General features: G+C 35.2%; 1 protein-coding gene across 4 annotated transcripts in view; it reads right to left on the bottom strand.

Annotated features, from left to right (window-relative positions):
- The window catches only part of DZIP3 (DAZ interacting zinc finger protein 3), a 136,443-nt gene that overhangs the window by 63,943 nt on the left and 46,080 nt on the right, over positions 1 to 26,420 (bottom strand). For 3 of the 4 annotated variants that reach the window (XR_016392991.1, XR_016392992.1, XM_089910524.1), the window contains exons 9-17: positions 24,901 to 25,020; positions 23,425 to 23,526; positions 21,760 to 21,852; positions 20,920 to 20,972; positions 12,559 to 12,635; positions 10,278 to 10,895; positions 8,376 to 8,408; positions 7,132 to 7,301; positions 6,310 to 6,354 (exon numbers count right to left, since the gene is read on the bottom strand). Coding sequence is in view for 2 of the 4 variants with exons in the window: in XM_089910524.1 (XP_089766650.1) it covers positions 6,310 to 6,354; positions 7,132 to 7,301; positions 8,376 to 8,408; positions 10,278 to 10,895; positions 12,559 to 12,635; positions 20,920 to 20,972; positions 21,760 to 21,852; positions 23,425 to 23,526; positions 24,901 to 25,020 (1,311 nt within the window). In the remaining 2 variants the exon portion in view is untranslated. The remainder of the gene's footprint in view (positions 1 to 6,309; positions 6,355 to 7,131; positions 7,302 to 8,375; positions 8,409 to 10,277; positions 10,896 to 12,558; positions 12,636 to 20,919; positions 20,973 to 21,759; positions 21,853 to 23,424; positions 23,527 to 24,900; positions 25,021 to 26,420) is intronic. The other variant, XM_089910525.1, reaches the window with a different exon arrangement.

Genomic DNA, 26,420 nt, shown 5'->3' with positions numbered 1-26,420 from the left:
TCCTCTCTAAGGTTAATCATTTCTAGCTCTTGATTCAAAGTGAGAGACCTGCAACTCTTCCCTTCATTTGAACACTTAGAGGCCTTTGTAGGGTTATTCATTGATCTTTTTCAATATTGTTGCATCTCAGGGAATAAGAAAACCCAAGGAGAGGGAGAGAGATGAGGGAACAGCTGGTCGGTGGAGCAGTCAGAATACACACATTTATCTTTTAAGGTGGCCATCTTGTAATGGGCATGGTTTGTGGCAACCCAAAATATAAAAATTACAATAGTAATACCAAAGATCACTGATCACTTCAAGTGGGATTTATCCCAGGGATGCAAAGGTGGTTCACTATCCACAAATCAATCAATGTGATATACCACATTAATAAACTGAAGAATAAAAATCATATGATCATCCAAATAGATGTAGAGAAAGCTTTTGACAAAACTCAACATCCGTTTATGATAAAATTTCTCCACAAAGTAGGTACAGAGGGAATATACGTCAACAAAATAAAGGCCATGTATGATAAGTCCATAGCTAACATCATACTCAATGGTGAAAAGCTGAAAGCATCAGGAACAAGACAATGATGCCCACTCTTGCTAGTTCTATTCAACACAATTTTGGAAGTCCTAGCCACAGACAAGAAAAAGAAATAAAAATAATCCAAATTGGAAGGGAGGTAGTAAAACTGTTCCTGTTTGCAGATGACATGATATTATACATAGAAAACCCTAAAAACACCACTAGAAAACTACTAGAGCTCATCACTGAATTCAGTAAAGTCACAGGATACAGAATTAATATACAGAAATCTGTTGTATTTCTCTACACTAACAAATATCAGAGAGAGAAATTGAGAAAACAATCCCATTTACCATTGCATCAAAAAGAATGAAATACCTAGGAATAAATACATGGAGGTAAAAGGCCTGTACTTGGAAAACTAAAGGTACTGATGAAAGAAATTGAAGATAACACAAAGTGATGGGTAGATATACCATGTTCACAGATTGGAAGAATTAATATTGTTAAAATGACCATACTACCCAAAGCAATTCACAGATTCAATGCAATCCCTATCAAAATACCAATGGCATTTTTCACAGAACTAAAACAAATAATTCTAAAATTTGTATGAAAATTCAAAGACCCTGAATAGCCAAAGCAATCCTGAGAAAGAAAAACATTGCTGGAGGTATCATGCTCCCTGACTTCAGACTGTACTACAAAGCTACAGTAATCAAAACAGTATCGTACTGGCACAGAAACAGACACATGGATCAAAGGAATAGAATAGAGAGCCACCCAGGAATAAACCCACACACTTATGGTCAAGTAATCTATGACAAAGGAGGCAAGAATATGCAATGGGGAAAAGACATTCTCTTCAATAAGTAGTGCTGGAACAGCTGAACAACTACATGTAAAAGACTGAAATTAGAACATTTTCTCATGCCATATACAAAAATAAACTCAAAATGGATTAAAGACTTAAATTTAGGACCAGAAACTATAAAACCCCTAGAAAAACACATAGGCAGAGCACTCTTTGACAAAAATTGTAGCAATATATTTTTTGGATCTGTCTCCTAAGGCAAAGGGAAGAAAAGCAAAAATTAACAAATGGGACCTAATTAAATTTAAAAGCTTTTGCACAGCAAAGGAAACCATCAACAAAATGAAAAGATAACCTACTGAATGGGAGAAAATATTTGCAAATGATATGACCAAAACCGGTTTAATATCCAAAACAGACAGTTCATACAATTCAATATTAAAAAAAAAAAAACCCAAACAACCTGATTAAATAATGAACAGAAGACCTGAATATACATTTTTCTTCAGAAGACATACAGATGGCCAACAGGCACATGAAAAGATGCTCAACATTGCAAATCATCAGAGAAATGCAAATCAAAACCACAATGAGGGGCTTCCCTGGTGGCGCAGTGGTTGAGAGTCCACCTGCCGATGCAGGGGACACGGGTTTGTGCCCCGGTCTGGGAAGATCCCACATGCCGTGGAGCGGCTGGGCCCGTGAGCCATGGCCACTGAGACTGCGTGTCCGGAGCCTGTGCTCCGCAACGGGAGAGGCCACAACAGTGAGAGGTCCGCGTACCGCAAAAAAAAAACAAAATAAAAACCACAATGAGATATCACCTCACATGTGTCAAAATGCCTATAATCAAAAAGACCACAAATAACAAATGTCAGCAAGGATGTGGAGAAAAGGAACACTGTACATCTTTGGTAGGAATGGAAATTGGTGCAGCCACTATGGAAAACAGTACGGAGGTTCCTCAAGAAACCAAAAATACAACTACCACATGATCCAGCAATTCCACTCCTGAGTGTACAGCCAAAGAAAATAAAAACACTAATTTGAAAAGGTACATGCACCACAATGTTCATAAGCATTATTTATGCTAGCCAAGATATGGAAGCAACCTAAGTGTCCATCAACAGATTAATGGGTAAAGAAAATATGGTATATATACACAATGGAATACTACTCAGCCATAAAAAAGAATGAAATTTTACCATTTGCAACAACATGGATGGACCTAGAGAGTATTATGATTAGTGAAATAAGTCAGACAGAGAAAGACAAATGCTATATGGTATCACTTATATTTGGAATCTAAAAAATAAAACAAATGAATAAATATAACAAAACAGAAACAGACTCAAAGATATAGAAGACAAACTAGTGGTTACCAATGGGGAGAGGGAAGTGGGGAGGGACATTATAGGGGTAAAGGATTAAGATGTACAAACTACTATGTATAAAATAAATAAACTAAGAGGATATATTGTACAGCACAGGGAATATAGCCAATATTTTATAATAACTTTGAATGGAGTATAATCAATAAAAATTTTGAATCACTATGTTGTATACTCAAAACTAATATAATATTGTAAATCAACTATACCTAAAAAAAAAGATCACTGATCACAGATCACCATAATAAAATAATAATAATGAAAAAGTTTGAAATGTGAGAATTACCAAAATGCAACACAGAAACACAAAGTGAGTCAATGCTGTTGGGAAAATGGTGCCAATAGACTTGCTTGATGCAGGGTTGCCACAAACCTTCAATTTGTAAAAAATACAGTATCTGCAAAGTGCAATAAAGCAAAGTGCAATAAAATGAGGTTAGTCTGTACCTTTTTTTTGTATAAGCAAAAATCCTCTTCAGATTTCTTTTGGTTAGCACAAACAGATACTAATGCAGGTCTTTCATAAAAAACAAAGTGGCGTAAAGTGAATTTCGAAAAGCGTGAGATACCTGTATTTCTAAAACTCCTTTTAAGCTCTTTCCAGGACAACTTCACGCCTGTCTTACACGCATCTCAGCAACTTCCCTTTACAGGTGACATCCACTTTGAAAAGCCTGATTTATTTCCTGCCATATTTCTTTTTTCCCCAAGGCTTCAATCACAAAGCATTCTATACTTCTGCTATCTGCTTTACCTTCCTTTTCTATTCCTAACCCTCAGTCCCTCTGAGTAGGGAATGGAATTGGGAAGAAAGAACTAATGAACTCTCAAAAGAGTTATTTACACCTCTATACATACTAGTTAGAAGAGGCAGAAGTTATCTTATTGTCCCCTCTATTTGCTACACAAATTTTACTTTTTCGTCATCTTCATCCAGAGAATCCCTGATAGGTGTTTTTAGGACCTCAACTATTATTAGGTAGACATGCTGAAAATCAAATAATTAAGAGAGGACATAATTTCACACATAAGGACTTTATAGTCACTCTGTATAACACAAACTTCTATATGCTAGAAGTTTTCGTGAGAAGAACTCTTGATAAGAGAATTTGATTGACTCAGCTTTTTATAATTGGTTGCTTACATTATACTAGACAATTATTTGCTTCTATAACAGTAATTGAGTATATGACTAGGAGGACTATTGTATATGAAATAGTCATATGAAAAATTTTAAGCATTTTTTAGGTTTATACTTCAAATGTCGATAAAAGATGTAAGATACAAGATCTCTCTTCTGATGCTGAAATTTTATCTTGATAAAATGTTTGTTTTCAAAGTATCTCAATTTTTTTAATAAAATAAATTGGAAGTAAACTTAGGATGTTTAAAGAAAACAAAAAAATTCCTAGATAGTTGCTGACTTTAATAAGAAATTTTTAATATTACTAGTGTATAAATTTTAAGTAGCATTTACATTATTTCTGCTTATGTTTATTTCCTGTTTAATTTCAATTTGACATAGAAGTGGGGCTTTCCATTTAGCTAAAATTGAGAATCCAAGTATTAACATATTTTAATCTTTTGGAAGTAAGGAAGAGACACACTGTAACACTTGGAGCTTAGATCTGTGGTCTAATAGCTGTAGATTTACTTGGTCAGCCTTATGCAGTATTAGACCTGGGACTTACCAATGCTTTGGCAAAAATAAAAAATAGCAGCTAAACTAATGAATCAGGTTGTGTTTTATTATATATGAATGGTCTAAAAGTAAGAAAAAATATTCGTACTCATGTCTTTTAAAAACAAAATTTATTTTAAAAAATTAATTTTCAAAATAACTTTTGATAAATATGAAAATTTATTGATATTTTACTGATCAGAGAATAAAATAATCTTTATTTTGTTCTGTACCTCATTAAGTATTTTGTAAATTTACTTTCATTTGTGTAAAATTTCATTTATGACTAAAGTTTGTGTATACTTCCAAATGACTAATAACATGAACTTACCAGATTGTAGTTGGGCAAATATTCTCAGTTTATAATATAATCTAGACTTTAAATATATGTTTCAAGCCAGAAAATAACATTTTTCACAGTAAAGTTTACATAGCATAGCGGTTAGCTATATGCTTAATAAAAAAATTATCTTGAGTCCAAATCCATAGGAATGTACAACAACAAGAGTGAACCAAAATGTAAAGTATGGACTTTGGAAAATTATGATATATCAATTTAGGTCCCTCAATTGTAACAAATGTACCACTCTGCTGGGGAATGTTGGTTGAAGAGGCTGTGCATGTGTGGGGGCAGGAGGTATATGGGAAATCTCTGTATCTTCCCCATAATTTTGCTCTAAACCAAAAAAACTGCTCTAAAATAATAAAGTCTTAACTTTAAAGAATTAAGCCAATAAAAAAATACTCTTGACTTTCTCTTGTAATTTTTCAAGCTATTAAGAGACTTCTTGCTAAAACTGCGCTACAGATCATAACTTGTTCATTTTACAACTCTCAAATAACAGGAAGAGGCATAAAGAAGCTTCTTGGATTTGTATCATTTTTGTACATTACTGCATTGTTGGAAGAGTCTTAGACACAAAGGAGAAAATCAAGATTTCTTAGGTTTTGAAAAATGCTTCTGAACTTATCTGTAAAAATATGAAAAGAAGCTGTGTTTAAAACAGAGTAGGCAACCTAAGTGTCCATCATCGGATGAATGGATAAAGAAGATGTGGCACATATATACAATGGAATATTACTCAGCCATAAAAAGAAACGAAATTGAGCTATTTGTAATGAGGTGGATGGACCTACAGTCTGTCATACAGAGTGAAGTAAGTCAGAAAAACAAAGACAAATACCGTATGCTAACACATATATATGGAATTTAAGAAAAAAAAATGTCATGAAGAACCTAGGGGTAAGACAGACCTACTAGAGAATGGACTTGAGGATATGGGGAGGGGGAAGGGTAAGCTGTGACAAAGTGAGAGAGTGGCACGGACATATATACACTACCAAAAGTAAAATAGATAGCTAGTGGGAAGCAGCCGCATAGCACAGGGAGATCAGCTCGGTGCTTTGTGACCACCTACAGGGGTGGAATAGGGAGGGTGGGAGGGAGGGAGACGCAAGAGGGAAGAGATATGGGAATATATGTATATGTATAACTGATTCACTTTGTTATAAAGCAGAAACTAACACACCATTGTAAAGCAATTATACTCCAATAAAGATGTAAAAAAAAAAAAAAGTAGGCATTTTTTAAAATGAGAGTCGTACACAGAAATTAGTGAAATTTCCAAGTGACTAATTCAGTTTCTCTACTTATATATTTAAATGTATATATTATGATTTAGGGAAGTAAAGTAGGGCATACTGTAAGTTTAAATCATTTTCAGAATCTAACATACATAGACTTCTCTATAATCATATATTCAATAAGCTATGAACATTTATAAGTCATTTGTGCTACATGTCTACTTGGACTAATTTTAAGTTCTAACTAATAGTAAAACAATGTATTAAACCTAAGTGTTCATAATCAGACATTCCTCTATTATAACACTAATATAGCCTCTTACCGTTTTATTCTTGGTCTTTTTCTTTTTCTTTGGTTTACTCTTAACCTGATAGATAAGAAATAAATCATTTATTTAATATGCAATTCAAACTGCACAATGGATTACTTTACAAAATGTATTTCCTCTAACCACTGGGATCTTTTATCTTCTAATATAGATCATACTTTCCTTCTAGATTCTATGGAAAATTATTTTCATCTTAATTTTAATCTCAGTTTTCTGCTTGAGAAATCACTGATGTATAAAGGAACAACATATAATGTCAATAAGTAGGCTACTGAAAAGAGCTCAGAGGTCCTCACTTGCACACGTGCGTGCATGACTAACAGAGGAGGAAGGCACCTTAAAAAAATCAACATATTCAGGTCCATTAGATGAAAAATTAAGCCTAGGAAGAATTTAGTGACTACATAATATCTGTTACCACTTATCTGTAAAGAAATACATCCTGGATGGTTTTAATTCTACCTCTGTGTAAATAGCATTGAAATATCCCTGTTTTCTCTTCCTTTCTCTCTCCTTCTATTTCCCACTATGCTTTCTTCTACTTTCTGTTAACCTCCCACATCCATTCTACCACTCAGGATGAAGAAACATGTGCCAGGCACATAATAAATGTTCAATAAATGCTGCCAAAATATATGGCTAAGGCAGGAAAGATTATGGAAGAAAGTATTGGGGAAAGAACCATTCCAATTCAAGCTCTGTGTAAACACTTTGATAAATATAAACTAAGATTGTCTGGGAGGCTTTAAGAATAGCACATGCAACAAGCTAAAAGCCTTAAGTTCTTCTAATTCAAATATTAATGAGCAGTTATACTTCCTGGAGATCTTTAATAGATTCTGTTGAAGATTCACTGGGTATCGATGCCCCATCTTTATTCATTTCTGCTAACTGTATTTCAGGGATTGATTTCACATTTATATTGTACTCCATCAGAGGTGGACTTAGTTCTTCTTCTTCATTTTGTAACTCTTCTATTTCAATACCTAAATATTAAAACCAAAACACTCAAAGTCTGGATGCATATAATTTTAGCCTCTTATCACTATTTTAAATATATTTACTCCCCCCATAACACCACCCCAGAAATAGAAGACATCTTACTCTGTTCAAATACTAAATGAAAATAAAATGCCCATTTATCAATGACCAAATAACAGGTACATATACTAGCCTGAAACCAATCAATATAAACTCAAATGCTAAGATACTTGACTGTTATCTTAAGCAGACTATAGATATAGATAATGTAGAACTTAAGTCAATTCTAAATACTAAGTTTTTGAGTATCCTGACATTGAACTTATTAAATATTGCAACTAGTATTATTTTAGGGCATAAGTCTGAAACATAAAGAGAAGGAAAAGCTATATGTATTTTTTCCCTTTTTTTTTCTTTTTTATAATCAAAGGTTATTAAAGGGTATCAGTCCCCAATTATGTGACTTCTTTGATACCATGATCCTTGACACTGCTCCAGAGATTCAATACCTAAACTTGTGGACTTCATGTGACTGGTCACAGATGGTCCAAACAAAACCCACTGTGCTACTTTCTTAAGTATAATTTTACTCCAAACAAAACCCATGGTGTTACTTTCTTAAGTATAATTTTAATTGCAAAATTTGAATTCCATTTTAAAAAACCCAACAGTACATAAATGGAAATAAAAATATTAGCAACTCACCACCTGGCAGAAAAGTATATAGCTTAACAATGGATAGTTAACCAGATAAAAGTTACATAAGCTAAACAGTAGCATATATGAGCAGGTAGAGCAAGCAGGTAGGCATTTTTGCCTGTTGAAGTGCCCTGTGTGTCAAAAGTTAAAATACTCTGTTAGGGTAAACCCTAGGGCATGTGCACTAAGACAAAGGCTGAATAAAGGCTCATACTAGATTCAGCTGACCAGTAGTAATCTGACCATAAAATTTTCCCATCTTATAACAAACAATTACAGTTTATCACACAGTTTATCTGACCGAGTAAAAATCTATAGGTGCCCCTTAGCTATCCTGGGTTGAAAGGTCACTTAGGCATTTGGTTTTTAAACATACTTACGTTGACTGCCCGTTATTGACTGTAGAGCAATTCCTATGATACATAAAGAAAAAATTTAGATATACAATTGCAAATGTAATGTAACTAACAAATATCAGACTGAGACTAAGAAAAACCAGAAGATTTTTTACACTGCACCAATAAATATTATAACTAAAAATAACCAACTTCACTCATGAATCCAGTTTAAACAAGGCTTAATTAGATTATAACATAAAGGTTATAAACCCATGTTTAGAGAAAGAAAGGTTTAGAAAAAAGATAGTTCATAATAGATAATGCCTAGAACACAAGCACTTTAAATCAAGAAGCAAATTTTTACAGTTTACAGTCTAAGGTCATGAAGTAATAGTCAATTATGAAGCAAACCTCCATTGAAAGTTTGATCCTTTTTTTTAGCAAAATCCTGATGAGCATTCTCTCTCCTTGCCCATTAATATTTATTAAGCACCTATGATATATCAGGCTGTGTTAGGCTCTAGAGTTTGAATGGTGAGAAAAAAGATAACCGTCATAGAGATTTAGTGGGGACAATGGATATTAATCAAATAATCAAATACACAAATGAAAACCAAACTGTAATAACTACTAGGGAAGACATATAAGATACTAGGAAAGCCTCTATTAAAGGGACTTGAGCAATAAGCTCGTCAGACTTTCAGAGTGAAAACTGTTTGAAATACCTTGAATTTATTGCTCAACTCACTTTCCCAAATATTTTTATTCTCATAAGTTTTTGTCATTCAAAATCTTAATAGAGTAAATGTAAAAAAGAAAAGCCTCTAATTTATAAGCCAATTTACAAGTCAAGGGTGCTTGCCTGACTTTCTTAGAGCATCAAACTCAGCATTCTCTTCTTTTATGTTCAAAGAAAGCTTTCTTAAAGGTTAAGTAGGAAAACACAACGGAATCCCAGAGCCTTAGCAAAAGGAGTGGGAATGGGGCCTAGCAATTATAGCTGAAGAAAATCTGGACCAGGTCAACAATTACTAGAAGCTTGGAAAGTTATACATTTAAATAGCATCACTGTGATCATCAGTTGCTCACCAGGTAGTATGACTAATAATTTGGGACCAGGAAAATTCACCTAGAATAACACAGCAAGGGTTTCAGTGATGCTGACATGGCTTCAACTCCACTTTCCACCATGACAGCTGAGAAGCTATCCTGGAATGTGGGGAGGAGGTCTGAAGTCTTCCCCATAACAACAAATAATGTTTGGGAATGGCCACCACCAACCTTAGACAACCTTAGACCTTGCATAAATGTTATCTGATTTTTAAAATTACCTATGACCAAACTTTTAAACAAAAGTCAAGGTTCTGATAGAAAGGAGAAACATACACTCATGGTGTCTAAAAGGGCATTCTTGTAATACTCAGTACCTGTATTTCATGGTTTTAGGCATCCTTAATTTTGTAGAAGTGATAAAACTCCTCTATTTAAAAATATTCAACAATTCCTTTTTGAAAACACAAATTCCTCAACATGGCAAGAGAAATCCTCTTGAATGTATTCTAATGAACTCTCCCCTACTTTAATCTCAGTATTGCCAAACTTTTTAGTTCCTTGTACTATAATACATTTTTATGTTTCTGTACCTTTGCTCTTGTTTCCTTCTGAAACATCCTTCTCCATCTTCTTCACTTGGCTAACTTTTACATGTCATTTAACAACTCCTTAGATATTCTATCTCCAGAAAGCCTTTTTGGATTCTCTTAGGCTAGAATTTCCCATGGTATTCTGGAAACATCTCTAGCACTGTAATTTCTATTGGCTTCTTGATGAGGATATTCTCTCAAGAATGTGAGCTCACTGAATCTCCTACCCTTAGCACTGTACCTGGCACATAGCAGACACTCAGTGAAGGTTTACTGGCTTAAGTAAATAATTATTTTGTACCTTGTTGATAGCAGGATAACATCCTCTGAATGATTTCTGGTACTGGTATGCCTAGGTAGATGGACAGCTGATGGTAATCAAGGGAGATATTCTCAATGGGATTCTCCTTCACTTTGTCAATATCTTCTTGCTTCATCCCGAGGCGCAGAAGAATATCTGAAACTTTTTTCCAAATTGAATTGAATTGTGACTCAGTGAGACCATTCATCAAAATCTCACTAAGGAGGATATCCCTGTATTTGCACAGCCTCAGGATGTCTGCAGACTTAGAGAGATCAGAAGATGGTGGTTCCATATTCCAGCCTTTTTTGGGTGCAGGGAACACATTCAAATGTTTTATGAGAGCTAATAGGAGGTATAAGTCAAACTGTTTGGACTGTGGCAGCTCCTTGTTTGGGGGATAAAGCAGATGCCATGCTCCACCCAAAGGGTGATTGGTCCAAAGATGGTTGTAGTAGGGTTCCAATACATTCTTGTGTATAAGAAGCTCTTTTTTCAAAAGAGGGGGTGGCATAGCCTCATCAAATATTTGCCGAACAATGTCAGTACCAGAAACAATAATTATATGAAGCAGATGATAGAAATAATTATAATCAAGTTTGAAGATAGGCATTTCATCTGAAAATGAATTTTGAGAAGTCAAAAGATTCCACATTAATGCTCTTTTTCTATGTGATTTCTTGCATTACATCCTAAGCTCCTGTAGGACAGGCACTATTCCAAAAGAATGAAGTACAGTACAGTACTTTGTCACAGCCAATGCTCAATAGGCATGCTGCTATCTGTCTAGCTGTCAAAAAGTCAAAACAAAAACAGTATGTTCCAAGCAAAAGTAATCACAAAAACTAATCACTATAGAAGGCTTTCAACCATCCAGGGTTTTGTTCAAATAAATGAGCTTTGGCCATCAAGTGGCATAAAAGTATTAAGCCTTTGAAAATTCTGAGGACTGTCAAGAATGGTAACTGCCAGTGTTTAGTTATACTTTACTTAGGCAATTATATTTTGTCTTAATCAGCATTGTCCAGTAAAACTTTTTGTGATGAAAATATTTTAGATTTTCACTGTCCACTAGCCACTGAACAGTGGAAATGCTGCTTGTCTGACAAAGGAACTGAGTTTGAAACTTTATCTAATTTTAATGAGTTTAAATTTAAACAGCCACATATGGCTAGTGACTACTGTATTAGACAATGCAGAACTATAGCAAGAAACATAAAGTGATTTAATGCCTTGCTTCTCAAAGTACAGTCCACTGGCCAGCAGCAGCAGCAGACACATGGGAGCCTGCTAGAAATACAGAATCTCAGGTCTCACCCCAGAGGTACTGAATTGGCACCGACATTTTAACAAAATCACAGATGATTCAAATATATATTAAAGTTTGAGACACACTGATCTTATGAACCTCTTTTTCTTATCCTTTCAAAAAATAAATTAATGATTAAGTAGGTATTTCATCAATGAAATGGAATAAGGCATGAGACTGAACTATTTGATATTTTTCTGGTTTAGTAGCACTTCCCAAAGAGGAAAGTAGACTGAGGTGAATTAGAAAGTAATAAGAATTTGGTATATGATGGTATATTTTTTAAACTAATAAAATATGTGTTTATTATAAAGCACAACTTTATTATTTTATCCTTCATGATTCTGTGTTTCAAAAGATTTTTAAAGTAATATTCTTGTTTGATATACTTGACATAAACTGTGGAGGCAAACAAGGTTACAAAGCAAATGACTCAAGGAGCTTTCTCTGGGCTGCCAAATAAGAAGCTGGCTAGGATCAGGGACATCCATTCTCCCTAGCAAGAAGGAATGCCACCAGACTACTCTTCCATGGGTCCAGGAGCCCTTAAGCTCTCCAAGTGCTGAGCAGCTGGCATTTCCTAGCACACTCCTAAAGAACTGGCACCTAAGTTTAGACTACTTGGCCTTGAGCCCCAAATGTTCATTCTTTCCATTTCACCCTTTTAACAGGGAATGCAACAAGTGAGGAGTTGGTAGGGAACATCAGCTGAAGCTCAATCTGTGTAGTCACAGCTATGCACCAAACCCAGCAAACCTCTCTATAGATGCAAGGTAATGTGATACCCATACACCTGCTAATCTTTCTGTCCATGAATTCCAGCCTACACCAAGTGATGTTTGTTAGTGTAAACCCAAGCCCAGTGAATGACAAACTCAAAGAAACACACAGTTGTTAATGGCATGATACTTTACAGAGCAAGTCAAAATTTTTAACAGTTTTCAACAGGAGACATATGAAAGTAAAATATACCTTTTGTACCAAATTTTAAACTGATCTTCGGTCTTATATCGCTATCATCTATTTTCAGAGACATCAACTTTTTATAACTGCAAATGGAAAAAAAATTAGGTTAAAAAAGTCAGTCAAGATTTCTAGTATCAGCATGGCTAAGTCAGTGAGCATTTTCTTCTCCTCCTGGAAATAACTTAAAAGCAAAGGAGAAAAATAAATGAACAAATAAAAAACACTAACAGTAACAACCCTACATTGCCACTTTCATTAGAATTCGGAGGCAAGTAGAATTGCTAGATTTCATACAAAAAGAATCACATGACTAGCTTATTTGCAAGAAGACTATTTGGTAGTAGGAAAAAAGAAATCTTTGCACTGTATAAAGGCAGCAAATCTGGAACTCCTCCCAGACCCTCCTCCACCACAGTATCTTCTTACCAATAACTATTCCAAGAAAACTCAACTCATTTAATGACTAGTGATTAAAAGAGAAAGAAAGAAACTGGCATAGCATCAATACAAATAATTAGAAAAAAATTGAGGGAAAAAGTAGCAAAATTTATTAAACAGACTAAACACTAAATAAATGCTGCTATGAAACAGATGAAAAAAATTGTGGCTTGGCTTTGAAATGAACTCTCCCACAGAAAACAATACAAAAAAAAAAAAAAAAAGGGACAGAGATGTTGGTTTGGTGGTGGTTGTTGTTAACTGATTTTATGTCCAGCACCAGCATAACACTGCTAATCAGCTACTACATTGAAAACACTTTAAACTCTAACAATATAAAGTACTGGCAAAGATACTGAGTAAAAGGAATTCTCCTACATTGAAAGTGGGAGTGTAAATTGATAAAAGCACTGCGGGAAACAGTTCAGCCATACCAATCATGGAGCACATCCTACAGCTTGCATGGGCAAAGGAGCAAATTTCGCACTTCTGCCTCTTTTTTTTTTTTTTTTTTTTTTTTTGCGGTACGCAGGCCTCTCACTGTTGTGGCCTCTCCCGTTGCGGAGCACAGGCTCCAGACGCGCAGGCTCAGCGGCCATGGCTCATGGGCCCAGCCGCTCCGCGGCATGTGGGATCTTCCCGGACCGGGGCACGAACCCATGTCCCCTGCATCGTCAGGCACTCAACCACTGCACCACCAGGGAAGCCCTCTAACTCTTAAGCACAGTCTCCAGTCCCACTTCTCTGGGAAATATGGCTATAGATGGCCAGTCGGTACAGAGCACATACTATGGCCCACTCAGACAAGGGAGCAAATTTGAGCTCTCACCCCTCTGGGAAGCATGCCCACATATACCTAGCAACCACAAAGCACATCCTACAGCCCGCCTGGGCAGGGAGTCAAGCCAGTTGCCATACCTAACTATTGAGCATAGCCTCTGGCCCTGGATAATCAGGAAGCCAGAACAGTGACCCTGAGTAGCCTCAGAGCCCAACCTAAGGTACTTTCCAGTTGCAGAATCCAGCCTAACACCTAATGCAGCAGCAGAGCCCAGATACAGCCCTGCTGAATGCTACCTATGTAATCACTCAAGCAGGGAGCCCAGCCAGTAACCTGCCCAACATCAGAGGACAGCCTCTGGTCCCATTACGCCAAGGAATCCAGACAGCAACCCTGACATTTTATGCCCCACCGAAATGTGGGGTACAGCTGAAGGCCATGCCTCACCCAAGAGCAGAGCACAACGAACAACCTATCTGATTGTAAAGTCCATCCTGTGGTCCTGCCCAACTTTGGGGCACAGCCTGTGGCCCTGCCTGATTGCAAAGTACAGCCTAACATCTCATCTGACCATGAAGCCTGGCCTGTGGCCCCACCTGAATGTAGAATCCAGCCACTGTTTCCATCTGCTCAGGAAGCACACCTTGAAGCCCCACCTGACCAGGAACAATTGCAGAGCATGGCCTGCAACCCTGCCCAATCACAGAATCCAACTGGTGACAACACCCAGTCAGGGCAAAGACTGTGAATGTGCCCAACCAGAGGTGATTACAGAACACAGCTAGTAATGCCACCTGACCACAACATAGCCATCAGCCCAACTTGACCTGGGAGCCCACCTAGCAACCCCACTTGAACATGGAACCCAGCCACCAGCCCCACCCAAGAGCACCCCACCCCCAACCTCAGAGCACAGACTGTGGCTTCACAGAAGTAGAAAACCCTATGGGAAGTTCTAGTTACCTGTAGATGCTACCAGCTGATTGGTGAAGGTCCTTCCCTGCCAAAACAAACCTGTAAACTCTGCAAGTGGAGACCATGTACTCCAGTGTGCAGATACCAATGCAAGTATACAAAGATCATGAAGAATCAGGTAATATGATGCCACCACAAGAAACTAATAAACTTCCAATAAGTGACCCTAAAGAAATGGAGATCTATAGACAGTGCAAAGAATTCAGAATAATCCTATTAAAGAAGTTCAGTGAACTACAAGAACACACAAACAACTAACTGAAATTAGGAAGACAATGCATGAACAAAATTAAAAGGTCAACAAAGAAATAGAAACCATAAAGAAAAAAAAACTCAGAAGTCCTAAAGTTGAAGAATACACTGACTGAACTGAAAAATACAATAGAGAGCTTCAACAACAGACTTGCTCAAGCAAAAGAAAGAATCAGTGAACTCAAAGACAGATAATTTGAAATTACCCAATCAGAGGTGGAAAAAGAACAAAGAATGAAACGAGTAAAGAAAGATTACGGGATGTATGGGACAACAATAAGAGAAACAATATACTAGTATGGTAATCCCAGAAGGAGAAGAGAAAGAGAAAGGGATGGAAAAAGTATTTAAAGAAATAATGTCCCTTTCCCAAACTTAAGGTAAGAAATGGACATCCAGATTCACAAGGCTCAAAGGACCACAAATGGGTTGAGCCTGAAAAAGACTACATTGAAATCTATTATAATTAAACTGACAAAAGTAAAAGACAAAGAGAGACCTTTGAAAGTAGAGAGAAAAGCAACATTGCCTTGAAATCAGTCTTGGCAATGATTTTTTAAATTTGATATCAAAAGCACATGCAAAAATAAATAAGTGGGACTACATCAAACTAAAAAGCTTCTGCACAGTGAAAGAAACAGTCAACAAAATGAAAAGGCAACCTACAGAACAGGAGAAAATATCTGAAAAATCATACATCTGATTAGGGGTTAATATCTAAAATACAGAAGTAAGCCATACAATTCAACAGCAAATAAATAAATAATCCAATTAAAAAAGGCAAAGAACCTGAATAAACATTTTTCCAAAGAAGATATAAAATGGCCAACATGTACAGGAAAAGATACTCAACATCACCAATCATCAGAAAAGTGCAAATCAAAACTACAATGAGATATTACCTCACACCTGTCGATAGAGCCACTAGGGGAAACAGTATAGAAGTTCCTCAAAAAATTAAAAATAGAATTGATCCAGCAATCCCACTTCTGGATATATATTATATGTCCAAAGGAAATACAATTTCTGTCTCAAAGAGATACCTACACCCCCATGTTCACTGAAGCATTATTTACAATAGCCAAAACATGGAAAACAACTTAAGTGTCTGTTAATGGATGAATAGATAAAGAAAATGTGGCATATATATATACCATGGAATACTATTCAGCCATAAAAAGGAAATCCTGCCATATGTGATAACATGGATGAACTTGGAAGGCATTATGCTAAGTGAAATAAGCCAAACAGAAAAAGACAAATACTGTATGATCTCATTTATATGTGAGAGCTAAAAAACCCTGAACTCAGAAACACAGAGTAGACTGGTGGTTGCCAGGGGTGGGGGTGGGGTGTGGGAAATGGGTAAAGGGGTCAAAAGGTACAAACCAGGGCTCCAAAGTACAGCATGTGACTACAGTTAATAATGCTATATTATATACTTGTAAGTTGTTAAGAAAGTAGATCTTAAAAGTTCCCATTGGGGCTTCCCTGGTGGTGCAGTGGTTGAGAGTCCGCCTGCCGATTCAGGGGACACGGGTTCGTGCCCCGGTCCAGGAAGGTCCCACATGTCGTGGAGTGGCTGGGCCCGTGAGCCATGGCCGCTGAGCCTGCGCGTCTGGAGCCTGTGCTCCGCAACGGGAGAGGCCACAACAGTGAGAGGCCCACGTACCGCAAAAAAAAAAAAAAAGTTCCCATCACACAAAAAATCTGTGAGGTGATGGATGTGTTAACTAAACTTATGGTGGTAACTGTTTCATATATACATATATATAAAATCATCATGTTGTACACTTTAAACCTACACAATGTTATATGCTAGTTATAGCTCAATAAAGCTAGAAATTAAAAGACCAGCAGCAGTATGAAAAAATAAATAGATTATGATCAATTGCTATTTATTCTTGGAAAGCAAAGTTGATTCAACATCTGAAAATAAATTGATGTAATTCAACATATTAACAGATTAAAGAAGAAGAAAACCATATGATCATCTCAATGCATGCAGAAAAGCATTAGTTCACTATCCATTCATGATAAAAATTTTCAGAGAAGTAGGATGAAAAAAGAATTATCTTCAACCTAAAAAAGGGTATCTGTAAAAATTCTACAGCTAACAGCATACTAAATGGTGAAAAACTGAAGACTTCTTCCTAAGATCTAGAAAAGGCAAAGATGTCTGCTCTCACAAGTGTATCCAACATTGTACTAGAGGACCTAGACCATGCAATAAGTAAGGGAAAATAAATAAAAAGCATATAGATTGCAAAAAAAGAAATAAAGTTGTCTTTATGTATAGATGACATGATCTTTGGTAGAAAACCTCAAAGAATCTATAAACGATATTAAAATTATTAATTATCAAGTCACAGGATACAAGATCGACACAAATCAATTCTGTATAACACAAATAACTAGAAATTGAAATTTTTAAATTATCATTTGCAATAACATAAAAAGTCAAATATACATGGATAATCTAACAAAATATTTATAAGATTGTACAAATAAGACTATATACACAGAAGACTACAAAACATTCCTGAGAGGCATCAAAGAAGACTCAATTAAGTGAAATTAATTATACACCATCTTCACGGATGGGAAGTCTCAATATTGTTAAGATGTAAATCATCCCCAAATTGATCTACAAATTCAATGCAATCAACATCTCAGCAAGAAGTCTGGAGAAATTTATAAGGTGTTTTTCTAAGATTTATCATGTAATAGCAAAGGATCTAAAATTTAAAAATAGTTTGGAAAATTTAAGCGAATGCAAATTAAAACCACAATAAGATACCATTACACATCTTTTAACATGGCTGAAATGTTTAAAATTGATAATACCAAGTGCTGGAGAGAATGCAGAGAAACTAGAATTCTCTTATGCTGGTGAGAATGACAAAATGTACAGCTACTTTGAAAACAGTTTGGCAGTTTCTTATAACATTAAACACATACCATATGACTCAGCAATCCTGCTCCTAGGAATTTATCCAAGAGAAATGAAAGCATATATCTATACAAAGAGTAACACATGAATATTTATAGCAGCTTTATTTATAACAGCCTAAAACCAGAAACAACTCAAATGTCATCAACTGTTAAATGAATAAATAAGTTATGGTACATCTATACAAAGGAAGACTACTCAACCACAAACAAAAATGAACTACTGATACATGCAATAACAAGGATGAATTTCAAAAGCATTATGCTAAGTTAAAAAAAATCCAGATGCAAAAGGCTTTCCTACCAGAGGATAGTCAGAAAAAAGCAATATTAATCAGAACAGAAATCATATCAGTAGTTACCACAGTTTGGAAGTTGGAGGGGGGAATGACTACGTAAGAGATTTTAGAGAAACTTGGGATGATGGAAATACTCTTGATCATGGTAGTGGTTACTCAGCTGTATAAAAATAAAATCATTTAAAATGTATATTTTTAAAAAGTGAACTTTACTGTATATGAGCTATAGCCTAAAAAACTGACCTATAAAAAAATTCAGTGTTTAGAAATGCATTTATAATTAGTACATTTATCAAGAAAGCAAGGAGATGATTACTGTGAAGGTCAGGATGACAGTTACCTAGGAAGCGGATGAGCTAGGGGAGAGGGGAAGAGTGAGTGCTTCTGGGGTGCTGACAAAATTCTATATGGGTGGAGCCACAAGACTGTCTGCTTCATAATTCGTTTTTAAACTCTGCATTTATATTTTGTGAGCTTTTATTTATGCATATTTTAATAACAATAAAGCATTTTAATGTTAAAAAACAACCAAACTTTTTTGTCATTCATTCACAAAACCTCATGAGGTAGCTCTTCCACTTTTGGTAATAAGGTCCAATTAGCAGAGGGTTTTCTGACAGAAAATAACTATAAAACTTAGGCAAATTACAAAAAGCAACTCCTTGAAGGCACAGAGAGCAGAGAAACAAACCAACTCTGCTGTAGGGGGTATGTGCTTGGGGAGAAGAGAAGAAGAATGTATGAAATTAAGTTCACCAATTTTAGAGCTTTGAGCCTGAGGCTAAGTATACCATGGTAGAAAACAAAGGTCTCCTTGGCTGAAGGAACCAGAAAATTGAAGCTATGGAACCCTGGCTGCTGAAGAGTGTGGGGGAATCCCAGAAAGGAAAGTCAGAGAAGAGATCCCCCCAATTTTTTCCGGCCACATCTCTGACTGACTGCTGAACCATATGTGTGGAACAGACTCAAAGTAGCTCAGCTAAAGTTCTGAATTGAGACTGGAACCACCAACCAAGGAAAACACATTTGCAGTTCATCTCCAAATAAGTTAATTGCCTGTCAAACAAAAGTAACATACTCATTGTAGAATAATGGAAGTTAGAATCTCTACATCTGTCATGTATTTATTGGGTACCAGCTATATGCCAGGCATTAGGTTATGTACTGGGAATATAGCAGTAAGCAAGTTAAAGTTCTTGCCCTCAAGGAGGCTACAGTCAAATGGAGAAGAGAGCCTAGAAAGTGTAACAGAACTTAGTAAATGTTTTAATAGGAGAAGTGAAGGGAATATGTGATTGAAACACCTAATGCAAAGTAAAAATTACTTTCTGGAAGTTTTAACCAGGCAAAGCCAAAGGAGTGGCATATTCTAGGCAAGTCCTAGAGGTAAAACAGATGGCACACTTAAGAACTAAAAGAAGCTCAGCATAGTTGGTGTATATACAGTAAAAAAAAGAATGACAAGAGATGACACTAGTGAGTACAGCAGGGACCAAGGTGACTAAAGAGCCAAGCTAACGAGCCTGAACTTAATTGAGAGCAATGAGAAGCCTCTGAAAGATTTTCAAGCAGAGAAGTGAAATATTTCCATTTTTTTTTAGAAAAGTGATTTTGATGGCTGAACAGACTGTTCAATAGACTTGAACAGTCAGACTGAAGAAAGGTAAGACTGGAGACAAAAAGACGGGTTTAGAAGCTGTTTCCGAATTCCAAATAAAAGAGGGAGGAGATATGGGGATATATGCATACATATAGCTGATTCACTTTGTTATACAGCAGCAACTAACAACACTGTAAAGCAATTATGCTCCGATAAAGATGTTAAAAAAAATTAAATAAATAACTTTAGCTTAGTGGAAGCACAGGGACAGAAGCAAGGAGGCATGTACAATATATTTAAGGAGTTGAATTTATTGGACCTAAAAAAAGTTACAGAGCAACTGTAACTGGGAAGAAATATTGTGAGTCTAGTTGTGGGCATACTTAACTATAGATCTTTTTGAAAAATAAAAATGGAAATTTTTAGCATGCAGGTAGACAGACCTAGATTTTTAAGAGTGAGATCTACAGCAGAGATAAAGATTTGGGTTTCATTAGCTCATAGGGAAAACTTAGGTATCAATGTAATAACACTGGTAGATTAAAAAATGGTAGACATTTTAAACAGAAGAAAAGAGAATCAATGGATTAGGATAAGTTTTATATTGAAATTTCTAATTTCAATAGCAACAGTCTACACCTCTATGAATTCCCAACTTATATTATATATTCCTCTGCAATAAAGCTTTCTCATCTAAGAAACAGGATGATTCTAATTGTCAGACAAGCCTGGAGGCTTGAATGAGTTTTGAAAGCTAGGAGAAAGTTTTTATATCATAACAATCCAGTTTAAATAACTTTAAGAAAAATATGTTTGGTTTTCAGGAAAGGATTCTTTTCATACTTAAGGGAAAAGTATTCACATTTCTACTTTCCTGCTTTAGAATTTAAAAGTCTACGAAGTGGGGGGCAAAGGGGTAGACAAATGTCAATTAAATACAATTTTTTCACACAACTGATACTGTCTTTAAGTTTAATGGAGCTTCAGAAAGTAACAGAAAACACAGAAGAAAGAAGCAAATGAAAAATACATACATGCTCAAAAAAAAGAATATTTAATTTCAAGCTTACCTTGCTCCTAAATTTTCAATGGTTATATACTCATCCTTTCTCACAACTTCAAACTGCAAGTGATGAAAAAAAAATAGCCCTAAAGTAGTTCAATTTTCAAAATTCTTTAATATTACTTCTTAGCCTTAATATTTGAAAGAAAACAATGAGAACGAAGCTATAGTGAATATAAAACAAATAAAACAGAAGAAACAAGCTATAAACAATCTTAATCAAATAACAAACTAGAGTTGGTCTTAAAAACTAGTTCTACTTTATATCACAATAGGATTTAAATGTCAAATCTAAAATACAAGAAGACCATACTAAACATTAAAAAATATATATATTCCTATTTATAATTTTGGTCTGTTTACTAATTAACTGAAAATTCAACAAGATATTTCATTAATTAAAAAAATAAAATGGATACCATTTAAGTGCATTTTATGTAGCAGCAACTCTATGAGATGTTCTATAGATATTTTTATAGGAAGATGCTTAGAGACTAAAAAAGGGTTCAGAAAATCTAAAATTATTTTTAACCATAGGTGGAACAGAATTAGATTATCATCCTTTGTTCATGATAAAGACTTTCCTCATTGCTACAGCCATGGCCTGCTTTGTCTGTTCCTGTTCCTGTGTGTGTATGTGTGTGTGTCTTTATTTTTAAAATTTTCTTATTCTTAAGTACCACTTAAATACTAGTTTGGAGAAATCAATGCAATAAAAAGGTTAGAGAGCTTAGTCCCATCAAAGAGAATATGGCTAGAATACTATTACTACAATTCCCAAATCTGTTTGAAGTCAAAAACATCATTCCAGTGAAGGAAAGCAAAAAAATAAGAGAAAGATACTCACCAAAATTTTGACAATTCCAGGTACCTCACATTGCAGCATCCTTACCATGTCACCTGTACATCCTTCCTTCAAACATTTTTTCCCACTAAAACTCTAAAGTTATCAATAGAAAAAAACCCAATAAGTTATCAATAGAAAAAAATAATACAAACAATAAAAATAGAAAAAACCTGCTGATGTGCAAGACTGATTATATTTAAATAAAGTTAGAAGCAGATGTTGCTAGACAGTAAAAAAGATGTGAATAAACATTTGAGAGTTACCTGTTCAAAGATAGTCCATTTCTTATACCAATGGATTTCCTATTTAAAATTTATGACTACTCTTTTCTCTCTCATCATTTCTACTTCAAAATCTTCAAATAGTTATATTACAAACTAAAATGTATTTTCTGCCCCCAACAAAAGCAACTTCAAGTAAAATATACTAATTATGTAAGTGCAAAAAGGAATACTGAATTTCTGTTAGACATATGAGGATTCCAGGGAAAATGAATTTGAGTCCTTTTTCTGATTCTGACCTTGTTATTCCCTCTGGTTAAGTTACTTAGTTTTCTTTTACATCTCTTTCTAAAGTTGAGCAAAATGGATTGCCCTAATAATCAAAGAAAGTGAAAAGTATTTACACACTGCTTAAAAAGTGAATAATAATGCTTTATATAATGATTTTTACAATGTACAATGCAAGTTTATCTGTTTTACCTGTTAATCCTCATAACAAACTTATAAAGTAGGTATTACTATCCTCACTATATGGCTTAGAAAAATGAGTTTCAGCCTAGTGCAAAGAAAACTAGTAAGTGGCTCAATCTGGACTTGAACTCGGAACTCTCAACTTCATATACAGTGCTCTTTCTATTCCACCACAATTCCTTTATAAGTGTTTTCTGCTTTTTGCACAATGTAAACACTCTAGAACCAAACATTATAGACCCAACTTATGGCCATTACCTCATTAAAGACTAATTAATATAGAATTGGGCTTTCGATTTCTACTTTAATTTTAGCGGCAAAGAATTCAATTTAGTTATATGACTTTAGGCAAATATAAATAATACAAATATATTTTGGGTTGTTTTGTTTTGTCTTGTTTTTTGCTGTTTTGTTTGTTTTTTTGGCTGTGCTGCATGGCTTGAGGGATCTTAGTTCCCTGACCAGGGATCTAATGCCAGCCCTGGCAGTGAAAGCGCCAAGCCCTAACCACTGGACTGCCAGGGAATTCCCAATACTACAAGGATAGTTCTGAAGACTATAAATTTATCACTGTTCTCTACCATTAAAATAGAAACTATCCTTAAAATTATATAGTTGTCCTTTCTTTTTATTAAGTGATTCTATTTATGTCCTTTATGTGAATATACGTAACAATATTTCTATTCTTAAGAGTATAAACTTCTAAAGGGAAGAGAACAAATTAATAGAAATCAATAAGCAAATCAATAAGCAAAGCAGAGTATTTCCTACAAAGACCTGTTTAATAAATGGTGATGATGAACAAATAGTGAGGAGAAAAGCATCAGAGAGAATAGGAAAAAAAAATGAAGGGAGAAAAAAAGAGGAGGAAGGATGTGATCAGGAAGAAATGAAGAGGAAAGAGGGAAAATACAGGAAAGAGTAGAGGAGGATATGCTGTAGTAAAGTTTTTAAGGAAGAACAAATATAATACCTGGTCATTTTCACCTGGATATTTTAAATTCTTGAACTTTTTCCAACAAATTTTATGGAAGTAAACACAACAGCTTTTACTGCACATTAACTGAAAAAATCCCTGGAAAAGAATAAAAGCTGCTGTTAAGAAATAATAATCCATGTAGATATAGAAAATACCACCTTAAGTCATTTTTAAAATTATTCTATAACTAGATGAGCTTTAGATGGCATTGAAAATTTATCAACAGATCACTGGTAATCAAAGAACTATACAAGTCATTTTTATATCACTAAAGACAAAAAATAGGCAATAATTTGAATAAGTTAATATAATATTTTCCACATGTTGTATACAACAAAATATCAGAAACTTGGTGAGTGATCTTTGTAGATGAACATGCTGTCTGCCCCACTTCACCTCAACTTTTACATTTCTCTTGTCTTTCAGCCCCAATTCCATACCATTATTCCCCAAAACTTCTTTGTCACCAATCACCAGACCTTAGATTGCTATCTTAGTGAGAAATGGCTCCTGAGCTACTGCATTATCCCAAGGTATAGACTTCTTGTCTTTCCTAGTGTGCCCTCCCTGGGAACCACAGTCCTGCTTCCTTTAAATAGGTACACTGCTTAGATGACAAAAATCTAAATTTTGTGACCAAGACTTCCTGCTGCTACATGCTACCCATTTGACTGGAACCCTGATTCCTCCCTGGGAAACCACAGGACCATATCACCATGTCACCAAAACCAGGACTGACCCTGACCTGCCCTGAGCACTGCACTTCACCAGGCCTACACTTCCCAATACCCATCTTACCCTAATGAATAGATCTTGGCTTTCTCCTCCTTCCCATCTACGCCATTTGCTCTATACATCATGCTTTTCAACTCAGATTTCCAGTCTTGTAGAAGCAGTCAGATTTACACTGATGATCATATCTCAACCTATCTTGTGATTTTCCACAGTCTTATTCTGATAGATCCAGGGAGAACTGGACTTGAAGTACTTTGATTGTTGAATTTCTTCAAATCAAGGCTGGTTATGTGTGTGTGTGTGTCCCACCCAAGGTCCATAGAAGAAATAATGATCCTTAATTAGTAACATAATTCTTGAGGAGTGACAACCTTTCTCCTTAGTAAAATGATAATATTCTCAACCTGTAACATTTCTAACTATAAAGAATATTTTAGATAATTTCCATTATATGATTAAAATAATATTTATTATAACTTCAGAAACTTGTGAATATACAAAAACCCTAGCAAAGCCAATTCATTCTTTTACTGGCTCAAAGGATATAAATATTTCCTGATCACAGTGAATCTAACCTCTGAGACATTCAAACAACTTCTCAACTGCATTATCACTGTAATTAAACTAAGTACTTTTTAAACAATATTTTGATGCATGATAATATAATAATTTTTATCTAAGTTTAACCTTACAATCACATTTTTAAAATACTCAGTTAATTGGTAATTACAGTACCTTATAATTGGTGTTCTTTAAAATGTCAGCTTCACAAGATCGCTCACAATCTAGATAACTGCAAATGGTCTGCTTCATTATATTACCCTCAGTTGTCTTGATGAAATTGTTAAGAAGGTCCTAAATTTTTAAAATAAAAATAAATCTCATGAATCAGTAATAAAAAGACTACAACACTTATCTTACCTTAAGTTATATGTCCATTTCATATCCTTTTTTGAAGGTGTTGTATATTTTTAAAATAGTTATAGAACCTATTTCCCTCATTCAAAGTAAACAATACATAGAAAAGCCCTAAATAAGAAATACTACACTTCTTATTGAATACAAACATGGAGAAAGGACAAAAGTCTATGTTCAAAGCTATATGTCTACTCTTCATTCGAACTCATAACACCTAGCATGTTCCTAACAAGAATTACTTGCTCTGATATAAATACAGAGAGACAACAAATCATTGGAAACCCAAGCAAGTCCTTGCTAGAACTGGCCCCCAAGACACCAGGTTGGCAGTGGAACTACTGTAGTGGTGCAACAGGCTGCTCAGCCAGAAGGGGCAGAGGCAGGGTACAGAAGTATGTTTCCAGTGTTCAGAGTTACAACTTGGAATGCAATTTCCATATTTTAAAATGCTAGTTAATGTGTGAAACACGTGATCAAGTCTAAGTTATACAGGTCCTTAATAGTGTCCCTCAGAGAGACATACCCATATATATTGACGGTATAAGACAGGATAAAATAAACCTCTACAGACTGTTTTACAAATCAAGTCATCATTCATAACATTTGTTTAATGGCATTCAGAATTTTATGAGGAATAAAAATGTTTTGACCAAGTTGACTAGAAAATTTTAAGTATCAGGGAGAAATAAAGAAGCAGCGTTCAAGGACCTATCAATATGAAAGTAGTATATCCTGTGAGGATAACCAACAGTCAAGTGGAGATGCTGAAAACAAAGGGATAGGACTCATAGTAGGTATATAACTACTGTGGTTTCACAAATCTGACACTTAATAGTTCAATATTGATCTGTTGAGTCTCCTACCAAAATCTGTTCCTTGTTCCTTACTCCTCATCTTCTGCCTCAGTCACTGATATTCACTCATTCAATAAATATTTACTGAGTGCCTGTTATGGCCAGGTTGTTACGAATGTTAAGGGATGTTAAGGATACAGCAGTGAACTTAGCAGGTTAATACTTAGTCCTCATGGGACTTACATCAATTTCATCTACCACAATCTATTTAGGTTCAAGCGAGTAGTCTTGAAGTCATCCATTGTATAATTATTCCATCACCCTGTACATGCAATATGTTAGCAAGTACTGTTGAGTCTTCTCCCAGAATATACTGCAAATTTTTCTAATTCTCTCTCCATTGCTACCACTCTATGTCTCACCTACATTACTGACTATGACAACTGCCTAACTGGTCTGCCTCTTCCTTGCCTACTGTGTTCAAAACACTCTCTGCAAAATAACAAAAGATCATTGTCAGTTCCTTGCTTAAAACTCTTCAAT

Source organism: Delphinapterus leucas, chromosome 4, assembly GCF_059928025.1.
Source record: "Delphinapterus leucas isolate spDelLeu-1000000601 "Yukka" chromosome 4, BTC_Dleu_Yukka2, whole genome shotgun sequence".
Taxonomy (NCBI): Eukaryota; Metazoa; Chordata; class Mammalia; order Artiodactyla; family Monodontidae; genus Delphinapterus; species Delphinapterus leucas.
Note: the sequence above shows the minus strand (reverse complement) of the source record. Positions and strands in the feature narration are given on the sequence as shown.